Source organism: Coenobita brevimanus, chromosome 53 (genome assembly GCF_032717465.1).
Source record: "Coenobita brevimanus isolate Jiangsu-jjx chromosome 53, ASM3271746v2, whole genome shotgun sequence".
NCBI lineage: Eukaryota > Metazoa > Arthropoda > Malacostraca > Decapoda > Coenobitidae > Coenobita > Coenobita brevimanus.
The window spans coordinates 3,207,262-3,233,094 of NC_137006.1; the positions used below are offsets into that span (position 1 = coordinate 3,207,262).

The 25,833-nt window shown below is 42.0% G+C and overlaps 1 protein-coding gene across 1 annotated transcript in view; it reads right to left on the bottom strand.

The window, feature by feature from the left end:
* Nucleotides 1–25,833, bottom strand: part of l(2)k05819 (transmembrane protein 94-like protein l(2)k05819) — a 96,045-nt gene that overhangs the window by 38,946 nt on the left and 31,266 nt on the right. The window contains exons 12-18 of the mRNA XM_080273177.1: nt 24,960–25,053; nt 22,720–22,851; nt 21,402–21,481; nt 18,112–18,290; nt 17,717–17,847; nt 16,914–17,062; nt 4,083–4,211 (exon numbers count right to left, since the gene is read on the bottom strand). Coding sequence (XP_080129303.1) covers nt 4,083–4,211; nt 16,914–17,062; nt 17,717–17,847; nt 18,112–18,290; nt 21,402–21,481; nt 22,720–22,851; nt 24,960–25,053 — 894 coding nt within the window. The remainder of the gene's footprint in view (nt 1–4,082; nt 4,212–16,913; nt 17,063–17,716; nt 17,848–18,111; nt 18,291–21,401; nt 21,482–22,719; nt 22,852–24,959; nt 25,054–25,833) is intronic.

Sequence of the window (25,833 nt, forward strand, 5' to 3'; positions counted from 1 at the left end):
CTTTTATCTACATCTGAAAGTGAAGGACAAGATCAGGCAAGATATATATACAGTACAAACTCTCAAATCCAAAAATCCAACTGACAAAAAACATCCAATTTCCAAAGTAATTTTTCATGCACTGGGGAGTGTGTTGGATGCTACGTGTCTTCAAAAAATCAATGCATGTTTTTAAAGTTTTATTTACAAACACAAAGAAGTAATGTTTATATACCCAGACATCTTCACCATCCAGTTATATCAGTGCCTTCACATTCATTATCACTTCTTCTTTGTCATCATCATCATCATCATCATTATCACCAGCATCATCATCTGGACCTCCTTTCCCCGGCCCTTCGGTGGGAAAGGAGGTCCGGATGATGATGATGCAAAGAAGAAATGATAATGATTATAGTGACTCTGATACAAATGGAGGATGCAGCTGCCTGGATATATAAACGTCCCTCACCTCTCCCTCTCCCCCATCCCTCATCCCTCCTCTCCCCCCATCCCTCATCTCTCCCTCTCCCCCATCCCTCATCTCTCCCTCTCCCCCCATCCCTCATCTCTCATCTCCCCCTCTCCTCCCATCCCTCATCTCTCCCTCTCCCCCATCCCTCATCTCTCCCTCTCCCCCATCCCTCATCTCTCCCTCTCCCCCCATCCCTCATCTCTCCCTCTCCCCCATCCCTCATCTCTCCCTCTCCCCCATCCCTCATCTCTCCCTCTCTCCCCCATCCCTCATCTCTCCCTCTCTCCCCCATCCCTCATCTCTCCCTCTCTCCCCCATCCCTCATCTCTCATCTCTCCCTCTCCCCCATCCCTCATCTCTCCCTCTCCTCCCATCCCTCATCTCTCCCTCTCCCCCATCCCTCATCTCTCCCTCTCCCCCATCCCTCATCTCTCCCTCTCACCCATCCCTCATCTCTCCCTCTCCCCCATCCCTCATCTCTCCCTCTCATCCCTCATCTCTCCCTCTCCCCCATCCCTCATCTCTTCCTCTCCCCCCATCCCTCATCTCTCCCTCTCCCCCCATCCCTCATCTCTTCCTCTCCCCCCATCCCTCATCTCCCTCTCCCCCCATCCCTCATCTCTCCCTCTCCCCCCATCCCTCATCTCTCCCTCTCCCCCCATCCCTCATCTCTCCCTCTCCCCCATCCCTCATCTCTCCCTCTCCCCCATCCCTCATCTCTTCCTCTCCCCCCATCCCTCATCTCTCCCACTCCCCCCATCCCTCATCTCTCCCTCTCCCCCCCATCCCTCATCTCTTCCTCTCCCCCCATCCCTCCTCTCCCTCTCCCCCCATCCCTCATCTCTCCCTCTCCCCCATCCATCATCTCTCCCTCTCCCCCCATCCCTCCTCTCCCCCATCCCTCATCTCTCCCTCTCCCCCATCCCTCATCTCCCCCTCTCCCCCATCCCTCATCTCTCCCTCTCCCCCATAATCTCTCCCTCTCCCCCATAATCTCTCCCTCTCACCCATAATCTCTCCCTCTCACCCCAAATGCAGATAGTGGATGGCAATAGGAGGGAAACTTCAGCCTGCAGTCCACTGGGTATATCACTTCCTGCAGGCTATTTACTAACAAGATTCTCTCTCTCTCTCTCTCTCTCTCTTTTTACTGCTAATGGTACTGTAAGCTATTCATTAACAAGATTTTCCCATTAGTTATCATACTGCTTCTACATTACAAAAATTTTCCATCTTCCATAAAGACTCTGAACCCAAGTATTTCAGATTTAAGCTTTGAACCCAAGTATTTCAGATTTAAGCTTTGAACCCAAGTACAGTAATCCCTCTAATATCCGGACGCCCAATAACCGAACATCCCCACTAACCGAACCTTATTGTCCTGGGATCAAACATTCCCAAAATGGTCCGAAAATCCAAAAAAAATGGAAAAAAAATCGATTTTTTGCCGTCCGTAATTTGAACTTGCCGCGCGCGCCGCGTGAGAGCATTGTTTTGGTTCGTCATTCCTCCGACGTCCGATAGAGCGCCGCTGCATCCTCCCCACTTCCCGCCTGTCTCTCACCGCGACAAGACCTACGCTCTTCGCCATGGCTTGGGAAAAGTTAATGTGCAACACTTAAATTTAATGGAATATTATTTGGACTAAAGTGAACACTGTGAAAAGAACGGACTTCTGTGTGTTAGTGACTAAGTTCAGTGCAAGATTCAGGAAGAGTGTAGTGCAAGTGCTTCAGGAAATCGTTCTTACTGTCAGAGTCCGAGAGGAGGCGGTTATTCATCGAGGTGGCCAGGGACTTGCTGTAAGTAGCCAAAATGTTTCATGTTGTACTATTTTCCATACTATATTTACCAGAATGTTTCATATTGTATTTTTTCCCATACTATACTTACCAGAAAGTGTCATACTGTACTTCTTTCCATACTAAACTTACCTCATGCATGTGCAGTAGGAATGTGTTTTTCAGAGTTCGGTTAGGTTCGGTTAGGTTAGGTTCGGTTAGAGTCCATAAGTACCAGAATGTTTATTAATGTATGAACATACTTCTGAACCCACATTTTATGTGTCTATTGCATTTATTTCAGTCATTTATGTGCCTTATTGGTGTGATTTGGGTGTTAAATAGGTGCTATGCATGTCCGGAGGGAGTTGTATAGGTGTTTCTCTGTGTTAGGGTCCGTAAGTACAAGTCCATAAGCTGGGGCCCAATATCCGGACAAAACCAATATCCGAACCTACCGATGGCTCTATTGATCCGGATATTGGAGTGATTACTGTATTTCAGATTTAAGCTTTGAACCCAAGTATTTCAGATTTAAGCTTTGAACCCAAGTATTTCAGATTTAAGCTTTGAACCCAAGTATTTCAGATTTAAGCTTTGAGCCCAAGTATTTCAGATTTAAGCTCTGAACCCAAGTATTTCAGATTTAAGCTTTGAACCCAAGTATTTCGGATTTGCGCTTGGAACACCAAGTATTTCGGATCTGAGCTCTGGACCCGGTGAACCCAAGTATTTCGGATTTGAGCTTTGAACCACCCAAGTATTCAGGACCCGAGCCTTGAACCCACACATTTTGGATCTGTGCTTTGAACCCAAGTATTTTGGATTTGAGCTTGGAACCTAGGCATTTCAGATTTGAGAGTCTGTACTGGGGAATCAAGACATTAACGGTGCAATCCTAAGACACTGATACCATACCTGTTGAAGTCGTGTAGTCACTGAATCGCCAGGCACCTGCATCGTTCACCTTGGCAGTAATTACACCCCCGAGGGCTTTCAATATTTCTCCACAGATATCTTTCAAACAAATAACGATGATAATACTGTTTCTCGTTAAAATTTCAAATCCTTTCTCCACGCTTCCCTTTCAAACAAATAACGATGATAATACTATTTCTCTTTAAAATTTCAAATCCTTTCTCCACGCTTCCCTTTCAAATAAAAAACAATGGTAATACAGTATCTCTTTAAATTTCAAATCCTTTCTCCATGGTTATCGTTCAAACAAATAACGATGGTAATACAGCATCTCTAAATTTCAAATCCTTCATGACATCTATCCACGCTCAAGTTGTAAAAGATAACACCAATAACAAGCTGATTCATCCATCCATCCGCTTGTTATTGTCAGGGTAGGTTAGAATGTATCATGGTTTGGAAATGTGTTGAAGGCAATTTCGACTTAAATATTCCGATATCCTGTGAAACTAAGAACAAATAAATAAATAAAACTTTCAAAACGTATGCGAGGTGTAGAAAAGAAACATGACAAGAATCCTGCTTTTTTTTTTTTTTTTTCTGGTAAAGATGTCCCGCCCTCTTGTAGATGATTGGATGTTATATGGCACTTGCTGGAAAGGTAACGCTGCTGCACCAGCATCATTTTGATCAACATCATCACTGTCATTTTTGTCATCATCATCATCGTCATCATCATCATCATCTTCATCATTGTCATCAGCATCAACATCATCAGCATTGTCGTCACCGTCATTGTCACTGTTATCATCATCATCATCATCATTATTATTATCATCATCATCATCATCATCATCACTCCAGTCGCAACACCCAAAGAAAAGCAATGAATACGCATAGGAACTTCAAACTACCAACCCCAGACTCACCTGAAGCGTGCCTTGGTGAGGTCCGGACTGCTCAGGTCCTCAGTGGACTGGCGGTAGAGAGTCAGCCCCGATGCCTTCACCGACCCTCCTGCACCCTGGCCTGTACGACTCGAATTCCCGCTCTCAGTTCTAGTTGGAGATGGACAGGGATATTTTTCAGTCTCTCTCTCTCTCTCTCTCTCTCTCACACACACACACACACACACACGGATATTATTCAGTTTCTCTCTCTCTCTCTTTCTCCCACGCAGACACACAAGTATATAAACAAGATGATAAAGTTGATGTACTCAAATGTGGATGGAATGGTATCTAAATTACTAGAGATGAATGATTATGTCAGAGAAAATGAACCACAAATAATATGCCTTACTGAAACAAAATTAACACCAAGGATATCCAATGACATACTAAACTTAGAGGAATACAATATATGGAGAAGACACAGAAATTTAAAAAAAGGAGGAGGAATTATAATATTAACTAAGAAAAATCTAAAAGTCAAGGAAATAAAACTAGATATACCATCACAAGTAGAACTGATTGCAGCAGAGATCGACACATCTGAAGGTAAAGTAATTGTAGCCAATTTGTACATGCCACCCAGATCAAACACATGGGAAAGTGACGAATATGAGGACCGGGCAGAGAGTACAATTCAGAGTATAAGATCATTGCTACATAAAATGGAAGAGAAATCGGAAAGAATTATAATAACTGGGGACTTCAATACAAATATAAATTGGAATACTCTAGATATAAATAGCCAAGAAAGCTGTTGGGACCAAAAGCTCCTGGATCTCGTACAAGAGTTTTTCTTAACGCAACATGTGAGGGAAACCACCAGAAAAAGAGGACTTGATGTACCTTCAGTGCTAGATCTAATATTTACTAGGCAAGAAAATGATATTGACAGTTTAATATATCACCCTCCACTCGGCAAAAGCGATCATGCAGTACTAAATTATAACTTCAGGATAGCATATGACATAGTAAACAGCAATGACAGTTACAAAAAGAGCCTAAACTATAAAAAGGGAAATTATCAAGACCTAAAGAAGTATTTCTTAGAAGTGGATTGGGAAAATGAGCTTAGAGGACAAGATTTAAATGCTGTACATAAAAAATTTGGTAAATTTTATGAAATAGGAGTCCAGAAGTACATCCCACAGCACAAAGAAGCAGATAAGAAAATACAGAAATGGTTCAATACAGAATGTAAAAAATCAAAAGAAAGAAGAGATTTGTTGTGGAATAGATACAGAAGACACAATAGTGAAAGGGCGTATAATAATTACAAACAGGCAAGAAACGACTATACAAGAATAAGGAGGGAAGCCCAAAAACCGTTTGAGGAGGATATAATAAATAAAAGTAGTGATCAACCAAAGCTGTTTTACAGCTATATCAGAAGCAAAACTAAAGTAAAAGATATAATACAATCCATCACGGACGAGGGAATCACTTATACACAAGAGAAAGATATTTGTGAAGCACTAAATAAGAATTTCCAATTAGTTTTTACAGAAGATAAAAATTTTGAGAGGGACTATGTGGAACACGCATGTCCACACATACTACCAGATATACAAATAGCAGAAAAAGTAATACAGGAGGAGTTAAGTAGATTAGACAGAGGAAAAGCAAGTGGTCCTGATGAAATTTCATGTTGGGTATTACGAGAATGTGCAAAGGAGTTAAGTAAACCATTATTTTTAATTTTCAAGAAATCCTTGAGTCAAGGTAAACTACCTGATATTTGGAAAAAAGCAAATATTGTCCCCTTATTCAAGAAAGGAAATTGACAAAATCCTCTCAACTACCGACCAGTATCACTGACCAGTGTTGTAAGCAAGGTATTAGAAAAACTTATAAGAAAAGCTTGGGTAAATCATCTAGAAGAACACGGTATGATAACAGAAAGACAGTTTAGTTTCAGAAAAGGAAAATCATGTTACTAATCTGTTGAGCTACTATGACAGAGTAACAAACACAATACAGGAAAGGGAAGGATGGGAGGACAGTATCTATTTAGATTTCAAGAAAGCTTTTGACACAGTACCACACCAAAGACTTTTATGGAAACTGTACCATCAAGGAGGAATTCGAGGCAAACTGTTTTGTTGGATGCAAGACTTTCTCATAAAAAGAGAAATGAGGACAGTACTAAGAGGAAACTACTCATCATGGAAAGAAGTGAATAGTGGAGTACCACAGGGTTCAGTGCTGGCACCAATCATGTTTTTAGTGTATATAAATGATATAAACAGTAACACTGGAAATGAGAGCTATCTGAATATGTTTGCAGATGATGCAAAAATACAAAGGAGAATTACTAACACAGACTCTTGTAAAGAGCTACAAGAAGAATTAAATAAACTTCATGAATGGAGTAGTACATGGGAAATGGAATTCAATGTGGACAAGTGTCATGTAATCAAGTTTGGTAGAAGTGGAAAAAGACCTGATTGGGATTATAAGTTAGGAAATAAAACCCTATACACATCAGAAAGAGAGAAAGACCTAGGTGTGATTATCAATAACAGACTATCTCCGGCTGACCACATCAACGAGAAGGTACGGAACATGTACACACTGCTTGCAAATATGAGAATAGCAAATATGAGAATAGCATTCACATACATAAATGAAGACATGCTAAGATGGATAATAACATCATTCATTAGACCAACCCTGGAATATGCATCAGTAGTCTGGAGTCCTCATCTCAAAAAGCATATAGACAAGATTGAAAAAGTTCAAAGGGCCGCTACAAGATGGATACCAAGCTTAAGGGACCTAAGCTACGAAGAAAGACTAAATAAACTGAATCTACCAACACTACAGGAGAGAAGGAAAAGAGATGACATGATAATGCTATATAAGTGCATATCAGGAAAGGAGAAAATAGACATAAATGATTACTTAACATATGGAGAAGCATCAGCAAGAGGACACTGCAAAAAACTGCATAAGAAGAGAGGTGATAAAGACGTAAGGAAATTCAGTTTCCCTAACAGAGCAACTGATCAATGGAATGCACTACCGAATGAAATAGTGCGTGCCAAAACAATTCACAAATTTAAGGATATGTACGATAAATATGGTTTAAGACACGGGACAGTACGAGCTTGACTCATTCCTGTAAAGATACAATTAGGTAAAAACAATTAGGTAAGAACACACACACAGGGATATTATTCAGTTTGTCTCTCTCTCTTTCTCTCTCTCACACACACTGGAGGAGGATTTGGATAGGATACACAATTGGAGCCGGACGTGGGAAATGAAATTTAATGTAAAGAAATGTAAAATATTGGAAATGGGTAAAAGTACCAGGAGACCATCACTGAATTATTTTTTGGGTAATGAATTAATCACAAAAAGGAGAGAAGAGAAAGATTTAGGAGTGCTGGTCCAATATAGTTTGTCACCAGAAAAGCACATTAACAAGATAGTTGGAGAGACTTATAAACTCTTGACGAACATAAGAGTTGCATTTCATTATATGGATGAGGAGATGATGAAAAAATTGATAGTGGCCATGATCCGCCCCAGGTTAGAATATGCAGCGCTAGTGTGGTCCCCACACAAAAAGAAAGATATAAACAAGATTGAGAGAATACAAAGAACAGCAGCCAAGATGGTCCCCAGTCTGACAGACCTGCCATACAGAGAGAGGCTGGAAAAACTGGATTTGCCTTCCTTAGAGGAAAGGAGAAAGAGGGGAGACATGATTGCGGTGTTCAGGACCATGGTGGGAGTAGATAAAATTGACAAAGAAGATCTGTTTGTATGGGATAAGAGAGCAACAAGAGGACACGGAATGAAATTGAAAAAGTCAAGCTGCTTGGAGGATATCAAGAAATATAGCTTTCCTTACAGAAGTATAGACTTATGGAATAGCCTGGACAAAGAGATCGTCCAGTCTAAAAACTTAAACGAGTTTAAAGCTAAATTTGACTTATTGAGAAACAGCGACGGAAACCCACGAGCATAGTACATTCCGTGTATATCACAATTAGGTATAAATACTTAAATATTGGAACGACTTAGACAAAGAGGTGGTGCATGAGAAAAACATTCATGTGTGTAAAGGTAAACTTGATAAATGTGCATATGGAGACAGGACAACACGAGCATTGCTCAATTCCTGTATGCTACAAATAGGTAAATACAAATAGGTAAATACACACACAGGGATATTATTCAGTTTGTCTCTCTCTCTCTCTTTCTCACACACACACACACACACACACATGGATATTATTCAGTTTGTCTCTCTCTCTCTCTTTCTCACACACACACACACACACACACACACACAGGGATATTATTCAGTTTGTCTCTCTCTCTCTCTCTCTCTCTCTCACACACACACACACACACACACACACACACACACACACAGGGATATTATTCAGTTTGTCTCTCTCTCTCTCTTTCTCACACACACACACACACACACACACACACACACACACACACACAGCCGGAGAGAGCAGACGTCCCAGCCATCGCTGTTAACCTTAAGTAGTTTCAGGAATTTTGTCTGTCCTGTCTCCTAAGGTCTTGTTTTAAATTTAAAATAATGAAAGTTAATAGACTACCAAAAATGTAAAGATTTATTATCTAGAGTATACATGAATGTTTGTAGTTTTTTTTCGGTAACAGCTGTTTTGATACATTAACCAACATCAAACATGGCCGAAAATGTAAATAATGAGGGACTCGAATGTCAAGAATTTGATACAAATACCAATGTCATGGACCTGGTTAAAACATTAATTATGAGGATTAGTGAACTTAAAAAGAAAGTAGAGAATCTAGTGATAAAGGATGTGTCTGAAAATACGGATACTACCATACAGAGTCTGATCCAATCCAATGAAATAGCGAATGAAGAGATTAGAAATTTAAAGCGTGAAAATGTTGAATTGAGGAGGAAATTAGAAGAGAGTACTAATAAAACGGAGAAGGTGAGTAGTGTATTAGAAGAACATAAGGCAAAGTGGGTACACGTAGAAGAAGAACAGAAAGAAATGGTCAGCTTAAGAGAGATCATCCAGGAAGAAAGGGAAATGAACAAGAAAAAAATGGAAGAAAATGTAGTGAAAATACTGAAGAAAAAAGAGAAAATAGTGAGAGAAACTGTAGAAAGGAACAGATGTGTGGTAGTATTTGGAAACAGGGAAGAGGAAGAAAAGGTTAGGTTCGCAAGACTCGAGAGAGACACGAACATGGTGAGAGGAATATTAGGCAAGATTGACCCCGAAGGAGACAAGTGGGTAAAAGAAATTGAGGAAGTAAGGAGGATAAGGCCTTATAAGAAAGGGGAAACAAGACCAATGAGAGTCAAGTTTACATCAGAAAGTGTAATAAATGAGATTCTTAAAGTGACCTGGAAATTAAGCAAAGAGGCGGGTTTGGAAAATATTATAATAAGAAAAGATCTGAATGAAGAAGAAAGAGAAGTTTTACAATCATTAAAGGAAGAAGTAAAGGAAAAAAATGATAAGAGGACAGAGGAAGAACGTAATACTTTTTTTTGGAGAGTATTGGATATGAAAGTAAGGAAATGGTATTTAAGGAAATAGAAGTGAAGGAAACTATGGGGGATGGCTGTGAAAGATCAGAAGTTGAGGAAGTGGTACGGACAGAGAGTAGGAGAGAAAAGAGTATTAACCCCTTAACCGCGGGGCGTCACTTTCGTGACGCTTGGGAGCAAGGGATCATACCGCGGGACGTCGCTTTTGTGATTCTGTGTTATTTTGAATTCACCCGGGCTTCCAAGTGGGGGCTTGTATCATCTATCAGTACTGCCAATGTCCAACACTAGTCAGCACTCCTAATCTCATTTGTACTCCCATCCATTGTTGATAATTTAGCCATTTCTCCCCGTTCTTGACTCCCCTCCCTACCCCCCTTCCATTACCCTATCCTCTCGCCTGCCTGGCCGTGCTACACTAAGTAAATCTTCCCTGAAATTTTTCACTGATTTCATCCATTGAAATAAGCCCTATGTCCTATTCTTAAACCAAATAATATATACAAGAAAGAAATAAGGTAAGTGAGAGTGCCATACACCTGGAATTGGCTAATTATCACCTGACAACACCTCATGTGCACTCGTTCGCTAATTTTCGCTGTTTTTTTCCCCTTGAAATATGCCGTATAATCTATTTTCGTAATAAATATACTTGTAAGGAGGGAAGGGAGAAGCCTAAGTGATATTTACATTCACCTGGAACTACCAAATTTATAATGTATTGTCTAGATTTCCTGCCAATCATTTCAGTGCTAGACATAGCTGTTTCAAGAGCTAACATTGGTAGCTTTGAATATCCCCTAAGTAGGCCTCAACCCCGGCCCTCCGTTATCAGTTTACTCTCATCTTCCGAAGTGAGGGTACGTATGTTTCTTCTTGCTGACTTCAAGGACTTTTTCACCCCCATGCAAAGGGCCCTGTGACCTTTACCCCCTACTAAACCTCGTGTGGAAAGAGGTAAAGGGCTGACAATTGATAAAAGAGTGACTACGATCTTTCTATTGAGTAAAACAGTGCAAGTGGAATTGTAAATAATGTGTAAATAATGTGTAAACAGCAAGTGAAAGTAATGAATGTAAATATACGTGAACAATGGAAAATAGTTTTATAAGTTACTTCAAGTGACAGTGCATAACACAAGTGTAAATAAAATAGAAATGTAAATAATGTAAATAAAATAGAGAACGTAAACAGAAATGTAAATGAGTAGTATTATAAGAATACGAGTATATACCCTAGGAGTAATGAAAGTGAAAGTTTCACTCTAGCATGTCTGAATGCTATGAGTTATGACAGTGAAGATGAAAGTGACATTCACTCTCAATGCTAGTATACAGGACGAGAAAGTGAATGCTATGTATTTTACTGAAAGAAATTGAATCCCTACAGTGACAATAAACTAATACTACTGAAGGAAACTTATGGATTAAGACTGTAGATATATATAAGTGTTATATAGTAATAGAAATATAAAGTGTGAGGGGTTTTATGAATAATAAATGACAGAGTACCAAGAGCGAACTAGTGCCAGTGCGATGATCAGATGCGCTCGTAATTTCCATTGCTTTCACAGAGTTTTTTTTTTTTGAGTATGGATCCCAAACTACTTGGAAATTGTAGAATAGTGTTTATAGTGTTTGTATCTGGCTGTGGTAATCATATTACGGGTTGTCAGGAAGTGTAAAGTGGAGACTTCGTTACCCTACTTCAGAAGTCTCCACAAGTCCTACGGTAACCGACGAAGGCTCAACAATCATTCCAGGAGAAAGCTGAAGGTATGTGCCATAAGCATATGTAATTTTATTATTCTAGGACTAATAACTGATTTTTGGCAATTATTTTTTGAGAGTCTGTCGGAGCCCAAATAACCCAGCGGGACACGCAAGTCATTGGTAAACAAGCCCGCGGTGTAGAGGTTAAAAATGTCAAAAATAATTTGAAGGTGATATATACTAATGTTGATGGTTTCATATTGACAAGGATCGAAATTAACGATTTCTTGAGAGAACATGAACCTAATGTCATGTGCTTTGTAGAGACCAAATTAAGAGAAGATATTGATGTTCATTTGGGAGATGGTAAATACAAACTGTGGAGAAAAGACAGAAGAGAAAAAAAGGGAGGAGGAGTGATGATAGCAGTGAAGAACAACATAAATGTAGATACTGTGGAAATGGGAGAAGGCAGGGCTGAAGTGATATATATGAAATTAGAAACTGGAGAGAATGTTAAGAGAGATATGGCGGTAGTGTATGTTCCCCCAAAGACGAAAGCATGGATGGATGACGAATACCATGAGATGTTGTCAGATATGGCTAGCTATTTGCAAAAAATAACTGAGAAAAGCAATAATATAATTTTGGTGGGTGACTAACTGTAAAGAGGTGAACTGGGAGGAATGGTACTCGGGAGGCGGTGAGGATTCGTGGGGCACTATGTTATTAAATATAATAATGAATAATGTGATGACGCAATGGGTCAAAGAAGAGACACGGTTTCGAGGTGAGGACACACCAGCAAGGTTAGATTTACTGTTCACCAAAGAACCCGATGTAATAGAATCATTGGAATATCTCTGTCCTTTAGGAAAAAGCAATCATGTTGTCACTGAGTTCCAGATGTTAATAAGGAACGTCGAGCCAAGAGACGAGCTTCAAAGACAGGGAAGATACAACTTTGGGAAAGCATATTTTACAGGAATGAGAAACTTTTTTGAAAATGCGGACTGGAGAAAATTCAGAGAAACAAGAGAGATACAGAGGAAGTGGGATATCTTTCTAGATCTCTATAATTTGGGAGTGGAAAAATTTGTACCAAGAGTAAGAGGGAAAGAAAACAGGAAAAAGGAGTGGTTTAATAGAAGGTGTATGATAGCAAAAAAAAGAGAGAGATAAGGCATGGAACAATTGGAGAAAGAGAGGTAACGACAGAACAAAGGAAGAATATAAAAGAACAAGAAATTAATACACAAGAATACGTAGAGAAGAAGAAAGGAATTTTGAAAAAGGTATAATAGACAAATGCAAGAATGAACCCAAACTGTTTTATAGATTTGTTAATGGCAAACTGAAACAAAAGGACGAATCACCAAACTGAAAGTAGAAGGAGAGGTCTTTAAGGATGCAGCAATGCAAGCAGAAATAATGAACAAATGTTTCCAGTCAGTTTTCACTAAAGAAAAGGAGCCTGGGGAAGGGAAGGGAGTGATTAGAAATGTTCCGGTGATAAAAGATATAAAAGTGGAGGTACAGGAAGTGTATAAATTACTGGAAACTCAAGATGTAAGGAAAGCCCCAGGACCTGATGGAATTTCTAACTGGGTACTGAAGGAATGCAGAGAACAACTGGCGGATAAAATTCACAGCTTAATTGTATGCTCACTGGAAGAGGGGAAAGTGCTTAAAGAATGGAAGAGGGCAAATGTGGTACCAATTTACAAGGAAGGAAACAGGGAAGAACCCCTGAATTATAGACCAGTGTCTCTAACCAGCATGGTTGCAAAATTGTGTGAGAGAATCCTGAAAGACAGATGGATAAAATATCTGGAAGAGATGAATATTTTGGCTGAATGTCAGTTTGGATTCAGAAGTGGAAGGTCATGTGTTTCTAACTTGTTGAGCTTTTACTCAAGAGCGATTGACGTGGTACAGGAGAGAGATGGTTGGGTGGATTGTGTGTACTTAGACTTAGAGAAGGCCTTTGACAAGGTACCTCATAAAAGACTAATGTGGAAACTAGAATATAAAGGAGGACTAAAGGGGAAACTTCTGGAATGGATGAGAGACTTTATGAGAGACAGACAAATGAGGACAGTAATAAAGGATAGGATGTCTGGATGGAGGGAAGTAACAAGTGGAGTCCCTCAAGGCTCAGTGTTGGCGCCAGTAATGTTCCTGATTTACGTAAATGATATGGTAGATGGAGTGAACAGTTATGCAAGTCTGTTTGCTGATGATGTAAAGATCTTGAGGAAGGTAGAGGTTGAGGAGGATTGTAAAATACTGCAAGAGGATTTGGATAGGATACACAATTGGAGCCGGACGTGGGAAATGAAATTTAATGTAAAGAAATGTAAAATACTGGGTGTATGTAGGTGAGGTGGAGGAAGGGAGAGGGAGGGGTAGACCAAGGATGAGGTGGAGGGATGGAGTTGAGAGGTATATGAGGGAGGGGGGGGGTGAGTTGGGGGGAGGGTAGTCAAATGGTGGGTGACAGAGTGACTTGGAGGCGTTTTGTCTGCGGCCACCCTTTGTGGGATTAGGGCGTCGGGCTACAGATAGATAGATAGATAGTAAAAGTACCAGGAGGCCATCAATGAATTAATCACAAAAAGGAGAGAAGAGAACGATTTGGGAGTGCTGGTCCAATATAGTTTGTCACCAGAAAAGCACATTAACAAGATAGTTGGAGAGACTTATAAACTCCTGACTAACATAAGAGTAGCATTTCATTATATGGATGAGGAGATGATGAAAAAATTGATAGTGGCCATGATCCGCCCCAGGTTAGAATATGCAGCGCTAGTGTGGTCCCCACACAAAAAGAAAGATATAAACAAGATTGAGAGAATACAAAGAACAGCAGCCAAGATGGTCCCCAGTCTGACAGACCTGTCATACAGAGAGAGGCTGGAAAAACTGGATTTGCCTTCCTTAGAGGAAAGGAGAAAGAGGGGAGACATGATTGCGGTGTTCAGGACCATGGTGGGAGTAGATAAAATTGACAAAGAAGATCTGTTTGTATGGGATAAGAGAGCAACAAGAGGACACGGAATGAAACTGAAAAAGTCAAGCTGCTTGAAGGATATCAAGAAATATAGCTTTCCTTACAGAAGTATAGACTTATGGAATAGCCTGGACAAAGAGATCGTCCAGTCTAAAAACTTAAACGAGTTTAAAGCTAAATTTGACTTATTGAGAAACAGCGACGGAAACCCACGAGCATAGTACATTCCGTGTATATCACAATTAGGTATAAATACTTAAATATTTGAAACGACTTAGACAAAGAGGTGGTGCATGAGAAAAACATTCATGTGTGTAAAGGTAAACTTGATAAATGTGCATATGGAGACAGGACAACACAAGCATTGCTCAATTCCTGTATGCTACAAATAGGTAAATACAAATAGGTAAATACACACACAGGGATATTATTCAGTTTGTCTCTCTCTCTCTCTTTCTCACACACACACACACACACACACACACACACACACACACACACGGATATTATTCAGTTTGTCTCTCTCTCTCTCTCTCTCACACACACACACACACACACACACACACACACACACACACACACACAGGGATATTATTCAGTTTGTCTCTCTCTCTCTCTTTCTCTCACACACACACACACACACACACACACAGGGATATTATTCAGTTTGTCTCTCTCTCTCTCTGTCTCACACACACACACACACACACACACACACACACACACACACAGGGATATTGTTCAGTTTGTCTCTCTCTCTCTCTCTTTCTCACACACACACACACACACACACACACACACACACAGGGATATTATTCAGTTTGTCTCTCTCTCTCTTTCTCACACACACACACACACACACACACACACACACAGGGATATTATTCAGTTTGACTCTGTTTCTCTCTCTCTCACACACACACACACACACACACACACACACACAGCTCCTCACCCCGTATGGCTCAAGTTATCATTTTCAGCTCTGGATAGTGACAGATACACTCCTGATTTACCATGTGGACTGGTTGCATTATAAATTGTTTTAATAAAGCTGTTAGATTCTCAAAGCCATCCCCTCTCCTACTTACCATGACAACTGACTCTCTTGTAATTTGAATGGGGAAAAATATGGGATTCTAAAACACCCATAACTTACAATGAGGACTGGAAGCTGCCTGTATCAAAATGGGTTTGGCAGAATGAGGCACAGAGACAGAAAAATACAAAAGAAGGGCTGCTGTTGATGCTCTACTCCACTCTGTCTAGCCAAGCAGACCCATTAACCACATGCAAATAGCTGTCTTGTTGTGGCAGACAGCTCCTCACCAGGGTCGGAATGGGGTCCTTCCACATGGTGAGGTGAAAGAAAAATTGCAATAGATGGAGATACTGCATAGTAAAAGGAAAACACAGAAAAGGAGTTGAGGGGTACATGAGGGAGGGGGGAGTGAGCTGAGGGGAGGGCAGTCAAATGGTGGGTGACAGAGCGACTTGGAGGCGTTTTGTCTGCAGCCACCCTTCGCGGGATCAGGGCGTCGGGCTATAGGTAGATAGATAGATGGTAGATGGATGGCTATCATGAACCCTGGGATGCACTACCATGAGAGTGAAATGTGGCAACAGGCTTGGTAACACAGCCATCACTCTCAGGCAGGAAACATTCAGCCATAAATACAGTCACTCAGTCATCTTTCCCCTGAGTAACTGTACATAAAGTCAAAGTCAAAGCTGGGACTCTATCTGTCTACCTATTGCCAGATGCTTTAATCCTGTAAGGGGTGGCCACAAACAATCGCCTCCATTTCGCCCTGACCCACGTCATTTCATTGCCCTGCTCCCAGCTCACACCCCCCTCTCTCATATACCTCTCCACTCCATCCCTCCATCTCATCCTCAGCCTCCCCCTCCCTCTCCCCCTCTCACATTGTTATAAATCTTACAATGAATCTCAAAATTCCTTTTTTTCCCAACAATTTCCAGCAAGTGTTGGAAAGTACATGGCCGGTGTTGGCACTTTGCTTACCTTCCAGTCCACAGAAAACATCAGCTGTGCCATGACTAACCCCAATACGGAGATTTAGAAAGAGGAAGCATGGCAGCATTTTTTTATTACATTTATTTGATTACATTAGATAATTGAGGTGGTTTGGCCATGTGGAGTGGATGGAGAGTGAGAGACTGATGAGGAGAGTGTATGTGAGTGAGGTGGAGGTGGGGGAGGGAGAGGGAGACCAAGGATGAGATGAAGGGATGGAGTGGAGAGGTATATGAGAGAGGGGGGTGTGAGCTGGAAGCAGGGCAATGAAATGGCAGGGGACAGGGCAACATGGAGGCGATTTGTTTGTGGCCACCCTTTGCGGGATTAAGGCGTCTGCCAATAGATATATAGATTGACAGATTAGGGGGGAGTGAGTTGGGGGTAGGGCAGCCAAATGGTGGGTGACAGAGAGACTTGGAGGCATTTTGTCTGCGGCCACCCTTTGTGGGATTAAGGCATCTGGAAATAGATAGATAGACAGACATTAGATCATTTGAGTGGCGAGTGCAATACCCACCTGGTGCGGTCAGAGAGGAGGGATATATGGCAGTTCCAGCCACTCTCCAGCCCCATCTTCTCCGAGAACACCCTCGACCGCAGCTCATTCTCCTTGCTGAAGTGCACAAACCGGATGCACGAGGCGTCAAGCTGCTCTATCATCTGAACCTGAAGTGGGAGAGTGAAGCCTGGATCAAATAAACTGTGACTCTATGCAATAAGTACAGTACAAATGTGGAGAGAATGGACAATGAAAGACTGACTAAGAGGTTGTATGTAGGTGAAGTGGAGGGAGGAAGAGGGAGGGAAAGGCTGAGGATGAGGTGAAGGGATGGAGTGGAGAGGTATATGAGGGAGGGGGGAGTGAGTTGGGGGAGGGCAGTCAAATTGGTGGGTGACAGAGCGACCTGGAGGCGTTTTGTCTGTGGCCACCCTTTGCAGGATTAGGGCGTCGGGCTATAGATAGATAGAGAGACAATATCACTACTGCCCAGACTTACCAACTACCACCACCAAAACCAACACCACCACCACTGCTACTACCACCACTACTACTACCACTACCACTACCTACCACCACCACCATTACTACTATTACTACTACTACCACTACAACAACTACCACTACTACTACTACCACCATCACCATCACCACTACTACTACTACTATTATACTACTAATATCACCACCACCACCAACACTACTACTATGACTACTACTACCACCACCACCAGTACTACTACTACTACTATGACTACTACCACCACCACCACCACTACTACTACTACTACTACTACTACCACACACGTCACCACACTCACCATATCCGTCTTTGCCTGGTACTGCATCGTCACCATGCCGATGAATATCTGTTTACACTGCATTCGGAAGGCGTCGTCAATGTCATCAATTTCTTCATATTCCGTGTGTTCCTCATCGCCGAATAGTGCCTCTGGGGGGGTGGGGGGAAGGTGAAGGTTAGGAGGAGTTCATCATCATCATCATCATCATCATCATCTAGACCTCTTCTTCCCATTGAATGACAAGCTGAGACAGAGATTAGTGGGAAAAAAAAAAAAAAAAAAAATGACAGGAGTACTAAACAAAAAGCTGGCAAAATGGGCCCCACTCTCATTCACTCACCATTCAAGCCCCTGGAATCCTGACTTAACCTCACACACACACCTTTCCCGAATACTGCAAACCTTTATCACACCTGTGCTTATATGCGGTGTAGGGGTGCGTGCGGCATTGTACAAGTGGGTGGGGTCAATAGGCAGCTCCATATAGAAGTTCGTGAGGTCCTCTCGTACGACACACGACGTGGGGCGGTATGAAAACGCCGTGCAGTACGCTGACAGGCTCGTACGATGGTAGAAGTCCAGGATCTTCTTTCTGTGCAGTAAATTAAGACTGGGTTTACGTGGGCATTGGTTCCTTCTTCCAAAAAAAAAAAAAAAAAAAAAAAAAGACCACTCAGTTTTTTTTTTTATCAAGGTGAAGATACACTTGAGAGGTTGGTGATGACTGGCTGCAAGAGTTAACCATTACTCCCAGTCCTTCATCTATGCAACAGGTCAACTCTGGAACTGTCTCCCTCTGTCTGTACTTCCTACTTCCTATGATCTCCAGTCTTTCAAACGCAGTGTGTCCAGGCATCTCAAAATGAATGGATCTTGAATTTGGCTCTATTTTGTAATTCTTTTTTTTTGGGGGGGGGGGAAGGAATGGTTTGCAGGCTCCTGGCCTTTGGTTCCTTCTTCCTTGCATAAAAAAAAAGAACTGTCAAGTGCATCTTCGCCTTGATAAAAAAAAAAAAAAAAAAAAAAATGAGTATAGGGGACTTTCTAACACCTCTTCCTTAGAGATATATTTTTGGACATGGCTGGTTAATATTCTTTTGCACATTAATTTATACAGAGCATGGTGATAGTGGAAGGATTTATGTAACACAGAATAGGACAGTAGGGTGTAATAAGTAAAATAAACTACTTAGGAAAAGATGTTAGGGAGAAGTTAAGTGGAATAGAGGCCTTCATAACACCTCTTCCTTAGTGATTTATTTCAGGATATGGCTGGTTAACATTCTCTTGTATATTATTTTAAAAGGAGTATGGCGACAGTGGAAGAATTTATGTAACACAGAAATACACAGTAAGGTGTAATAAACAAAATAAATTGCCTAGGAAAAAGTGTTAGAGAAAGCATGGCCCCTAGTCTCATCACTGTATATTATTACGAGGCCCATGGTATAATTATGACTGTTAAGTGCGTTTAAAGCGAATGTTGTTACTGGGATTATATGACTGAAAAAGAAGAATATGGATGATGATGATGATGATGATGATGATGATGAGGAGGAGGAGGAGGAGGAGGAGGATAATGATGATGATGATAATGATGATGATGATGATAATGATGATGATGTGATGATGATGATGAGGAGGAGGAGGAGGAGGAGGATAATGATGATGATGATGATGATGATGATGATGATGAGGAGGAGGAGGAGGAGGAGGAGGAGGAGGAGGAGGAGGATAATAATGATGATGATGATGATGATGAGGAGGAGGAGGAGGAGGATAATAATGATGATGATGATGATGATGATGATGATGATGATGATGAGGAGGAGGAGGAGGATAATAATGATGATGATGATGATGATGATGATGATGATGATGATGATGAGGAGGAGGAGGAGGAGGAGGAGGAGGAGGAAAAAAGGAGAGATATGGAGGAGGAGGGAAAATGGAGAGATATGGAGGAGGAGGAGGAGGAAAGAAGGAGAGATATGGAGAAGAAGGGAAAATGGAGAGAGAAGGAGAAGGAGGAGGTGGAGGAAAAAAACGAGAGATACAGGACTCCCCCCCAAAAAAAAAAAAAAAAAAAAAGTTAAAAAAAAATAGGTACAACGCTGGATTATCTATCTATCTATCTATTGCCAGACGTCTCAATCCCGTTTGGGGTGGCCACAAACAAATCGCCTCCAAGTCGTCCTGTCCCCCGCCATTTCACTGCCCTGCTCCCAACTCACACCCCCCTCTCTCATAACCTCTCCCACCCCATCCCTCCATCTCATCCTCGGCCTCCCCCTCCCTCTTCCCCCCTCCACCTCACTCACATACGCTCTCTTCGTCAGTCTTTCACCCTCCATCCTCTCCACATGGCCAAACCACCTCAGTGTGTTCCTCATAACGCTTCCTATCACATCCACATCAACACCACAACGCTCCTTTATATCCTCATTCGTCAGCCTGTCTCTCCATGTGACTCCACAGGCTCCTCTTAAATAACTCATTTCCACTGCTCTCACTCTTGACTTGTGTCCTTCCAACAACGTCCAAGCTTCACTTCCGTACGTTAGAGTTGGTATCACAATACTGTCATGTAGTAACTTTTTCACTTCCATGCTCACTTCCCTGTTTCTTATCACTGCTTTCAAAGAACCAGCAACCTTTCTTCCCTGCTGTACCCTTTCAAGCACTTCACCCTCCAAACCTCCATCCTTACTCATCACATTACCCAAGTACTTAAACGTACTCACATTTTCCAATTCCTCACCATCCAACCTCGCTGTACATTCACTGACTTCACCTCTCTCAAAGACCATCACTTTACTCTTCCCTACATTCACCTTTAGATTCCGTTTCTTACACACTCTCTCAAACTCATCCACCAAGCCTTGCAGCTCCCCTTCGTCTTCACTCAACAACACAGTATCATCTCCAAACAACAGTACAGGGAGTTTCCAAACACTATCCTCTCTCACCAGGGCCACTCCAACATCCACTACCCTACCTTGTACCTCTTTTATTACCCCATCCATGTACAGATTGAACAACCATGGAGACATGACACATCCCTGTTTCAAACCAACTTTCAAAGAGAAAAATTCACTTAGTTCACCATCCACACGCACTGCAGCCTTCGCACCATCGTACATACTCTTCACAGCATTCAACAACTTCCCATCTACTCCATATATTCTTAACACTTTCCACAATCCTTGTCTATCCACCCTGTCATATGCTTTCTCCAAATCCATGAAAGCCGCATACAACTTCTTTCCCTTCTCTAGAAACTTTTCCACTAAAGATCTAAGAATGAATATCTGATCTACACAACCTCTTTCCTTCCTAAAGCCTCCCTGTTCTTCTCCAACTAATTTCTCTGTTCTTTCTCTAACTCTGTCTATAAGTATCCTACCATACACTTTTCCTATTATACTAAGAAGACAAATGCCCCTATGATTACCACACACTTCTTTTTCCCCTTTTCCTTTGTACAAGGGAATAATTATACCTGACTTCCAATCCTCCGGGACTCTACCTTCCTCCCAGGCCAATCTGCACATCTTCCACATCCATTCTACTACTATCTCTTCCCCATGCTTCAGCATTTCACCACACACTCCATCAGTTCCTGGGGCTTTCCCCATTTAACTTTCTTCATTGCTTCCACAACTTCTATCCTACTGGATTATCTGACCTAAATTCCCCTCACCTGTCCTTTTCCGTCAGCGGACAGATATCACAGCCGTCCCAATAGTCTGTGCACGAGTCGAGGATGATGTCTGCCGTGCCCTGTTGAGATAGAAAGAGAGAGAGGGAGGGTGAGAGACAGATAGTGTTATGGGGTATGATTTTTTGGTTATACAGTATCATCATTGCTGTCGTCATCATCATCATCAATCATCATCAATCGTCAAGGTTTTCATCCCTGTCATCCTCGTTGTCGTCGTCCTCCTCCTCCTCATCATCATCATCGTCACCATCATCATCATCATCGCCATCATCGTCATCTCGTGGACATATCTGGGAAACTGGAGCCTCTTCATGTTTATCCAAAGAGCGTCCAACTCAAGGTATAATTGTTGTACCATTCCAATAAGGAACATCTCTTTATCGGGGTATAACTCTCCCAGGTGTCTACGTCAAGGCACACAAAATAACTAGAATAAAACGGGAATTAAGTGCGACAAAATTAGGAGAAATATACTGAGGGGATTTGGACATGGAGAGAATGGAGAATGAAAGACTGATTAAGAGGGTGTATGTAGGCAAAGCAGAGGGAGGGAGAGGGAGGGGGAGACTGAGGAAGAGGTGGAGGGATGGAGTTGAGAGGTATATGAGGGAGGGGGGAGTGAGTTGGAGGGAGGGCAGTCAAATGGTGGGTAACAGAGCGACTTGGAGGCATTTTGTACACAGCCACCCTTTGTGGGATTAGGGCGTCAGGCTATAGACAGATAGATAGATAGATAGATGGACAGAAGTGTGAGAAATATACACAGGACTGATACTGCTGTGTGGTGATCCTGCTCGTCAATACGAATATCCCGTAACGCCCTCTCTCTCACCACAAAACAAGATGGTGGACCAAAGGGCTTGTATTTTTGTCGGGTAAGGAAGCTCCCTAACACCTCTTCCTTAGTGATTTATTTTTGATTAACATCCTTTTGTACTTTATTTATTGTCCTACATTCCTCATGGGGCAGCATTGGATTAGATGGTAAATGAATGAACCTTATTTATGCATAGTATGGTGATATTGGAAGGATTTATGCAACACAGAAGAGGACAGTAAGGTGTAACAGACAAATTACTTAGGAAAAGGTGTTAGGGAGCCTGCAGTCCACCAAGTTTAAATCCAGATAAGTCTGAAGCCACACCAGGAGGAAGACGAAAACAAAGACAAAGAAGAAGAAGAAGAAGAAGAAGAGGAGGAGGAGGAGGAGGAGGGCACAAACTTGAAAAAAAATAAATAAATAAAAAAATAATAATAAACAGTGTGCCCCTCCACTCCATACCACCCCAAGACCGACCTGCGACATCAGCTCCAGTTTCCGTGAGGCGCGGTCTCGCACCAGCACCGACACCATGTGGGGGAACGGGAACTTGAGCTTGGTGATCATCAGGGACCGCGCCAGACGGTCTTTGCACGCCATGTCAGGCGGCTGAAATGGAAAGTGTGAAAATAGTTGTACCAGCTGAATCTTTTCAACATCTGGACTTTATTTTTTTTTTAATTGTACAGTAATATGAGGGAGGAGGGTGTGAGCTGGAAGGAGGGGGGTGTGAGCTGGAAGGAAGGGGGTGTGAGCTGGGAACAGGGCAGTGAAATGGCGGGAGACAGGGCAACATGGAGGCGATTTGTTTGTGGCCATCCCTTGTGAGATTAAGGTGTTTGGCAATAGATAGATAGACAGAATTCCTCACTGAACATCTCTTATCTGTCTATCTACACCCACATGCCTTAATCTCATAAGAGGTGGCCACAAATGAACTGTCTCTATGTCATACTGTCCTCTGCAATGTCATACTGCCCTCCCTCCACCTCACCACTCCTCATACTTGTACCTCTACCCCCCACCTCTTCCTCAGCCTCCCTTTTCCTCTATCCCCTCCACCCCAGTCACACATACTCTCCTAGTCAATCTCTAATTCTCCATTCTCTCAACCATGGATAAATCACCCTGAGGTACTATATTCATTCATGCATTTATTCATCATCCAATCCTACGTTGCCCTATGAGGAGCGTAGGAGCCCAGGGCTAGGCAAGTTGGTCCTGACATTTAAGATGAGAGTGACCAGCCTCACTCATCCCTGGATGGCATTAAGTGAGCAATCAACCCCAACCACCCCTTGGATATAAACCTTCAACGGCTCAATCCGACTGGAGTGCCATAATTACCCACTAAACCACCAGGCACCAAAATTTGGTTATATGGTTACCACCCAGCATAGTAAATGGTTTCCTGGTGTACAGGAAACCATTTGGCTTGTCACTCAGTGTAGAGTCACCCACAGGCAGAAGGAAGACGAAAGAATGAAAAAAAAAAAAAAAAAAAAAATTATTCTGATTAGAGGCAGGTGATTTTACTAAGCTTAACCCCTTCTTTACCGAAAATGTGTTTTGATGTACCCCCGTACATCGCCAGTAAACACCCGTGAGACACCGGAACCGCTACCATTGTGTGCTGGTACACCCTCTAATGAATGGCAGCTTATGGGCCTCAGGGTAGCCCGGTAAGGCTGTTTCTGAGGACCTCGTGTTAGCAACAGCTCTGTGTTTTGATGACAAAGACTGTGACGAATTCTGACATCATAAGATATGTCATGACAGAGTTGCGGTGGCACCAATGGCTTGCTCACTCATCTGCGATGTAACCTCTTTTAGACCAATCATTATTTTATTTATAATTTCTACTACAGATATCGTACTATATTTCTGCTGACATACGGCAAAATTTACACCCCTTGGCCTGCCTGAGAGAGTCAGTTACCACACACTTGACCACGAGAGAGGGTGTACAGGATATTTTTCTCTCATGGCATCTCTGGCAAATTCCGATAGTGACGAGTTTATTCCTCATGAGGATACTTATTTAGATGTATCAGATGATGATGCAGCAGTGTCTGATGTGTCAGTAGATGACTGTGATCCTGAAAATGATAGTGATGTTGATGTGAGTGAGGAAGGAGGAGGAAAATAGTAGGGAGCTTAGTGATGCTGCACTCTCGGCAACAAGTGGGTCAAGGTCGCCATCACCATCACGTGTGTCCACATACTTCATGCTTAGCTTACAAGGTACATAAATAAGCCATCCATCTGTGCAGGACATTTTTTTCAAGCCAGTTTGTACAGTAGTTACCTGGGTAACAGTACTTTAGCATAAGATATGTAAACGTATATACCATAATGATTTATTTAATAATATTTTTTTATTACCAACATCATGCTGGGTTTATGTGATCATCAGTATACAAACAAATAAAAAAGAGTGAATAGTTTCGACATGGCAAAAAATATACACTACCCCTCACACTACGGGAGGGGGAACTATCAGGTCGGTATGGGGGGTAAACATAATGTTTACATTTAGGGGAGGGGTCGGTAAAGAAGGGGTTAAAAGACACCTCTCTAACTGTACATGACAAGGAACAAACATGAGGTTTATTACATACTGGGTGCAAGAGAGTCTCAATACCCATACTGTATAATTTCCCTGCAAGAGAATCCTAATACCCATACTGTATAATTTTCCTGTGACTGGGGCTCACCACATGTCTGAAGGTGGAGAGTTGATGCTCCAGTTCAAAGGGCTCCTGTGCCTGCTCGCTGAATCCGATCTGCTTTGCCAGTTCACACAGACACCTGCAGGACAACCAGCATAACCATACACTGTACCTGGCAACACACCTCACACTACCACACTACACACCCTACAACCAGCATAACCATACACTGTACCTGGCAACACACCTCACACTACCACACTACACACCCTACAACCAGCATAACCATACACTGTACCTGGCAACACACCTCACACTACCACACTACACACCCTATGGTAAACTGAAACAGAGAAACTTACATCACTGTGCTGTGTCTGGCATCATGTAAACTGTCATAAACATAACTCAGTAGTCCGCACGGCTCGTTGAGATAAATTCTTGCAATCGGCATGGGTAAACCTCGCTCTACAATCAACTGTTAAACAATTTTTTTGCTTATACAATCTTAAAATTTTTGGAACATTTTTGCTTATACAATCATTACAACCTCTTATAAAGCCTCAACAGCTGCTGACACAAGAATACAGTCATTTGTCTGTTCCAAGATGGCTGATAGTGTCTCTGCAGAGAACCCTGTTTTGAGTCATGTGCACAATCCTGCCATCAATCAGCCATCATAGTCATTACTGTGCAGGGTCAGTGATTGAACAACAGTGTGATGCTGAGTTGAAGCAGCAAATGAAGTGCAGTGGAATAATGAAAAACTTAGCAATCACAGGTGCCAAACATGGTGCTGGTGACAATTCAGACGGGACAAAAAACCCATTTAGCTGAGCTGAACACTCACTTCTATATTTATGTTGTGTGGCTGCCCATGTCCAGAAACATATCCCCACAGAATAATTGTTATAATGGG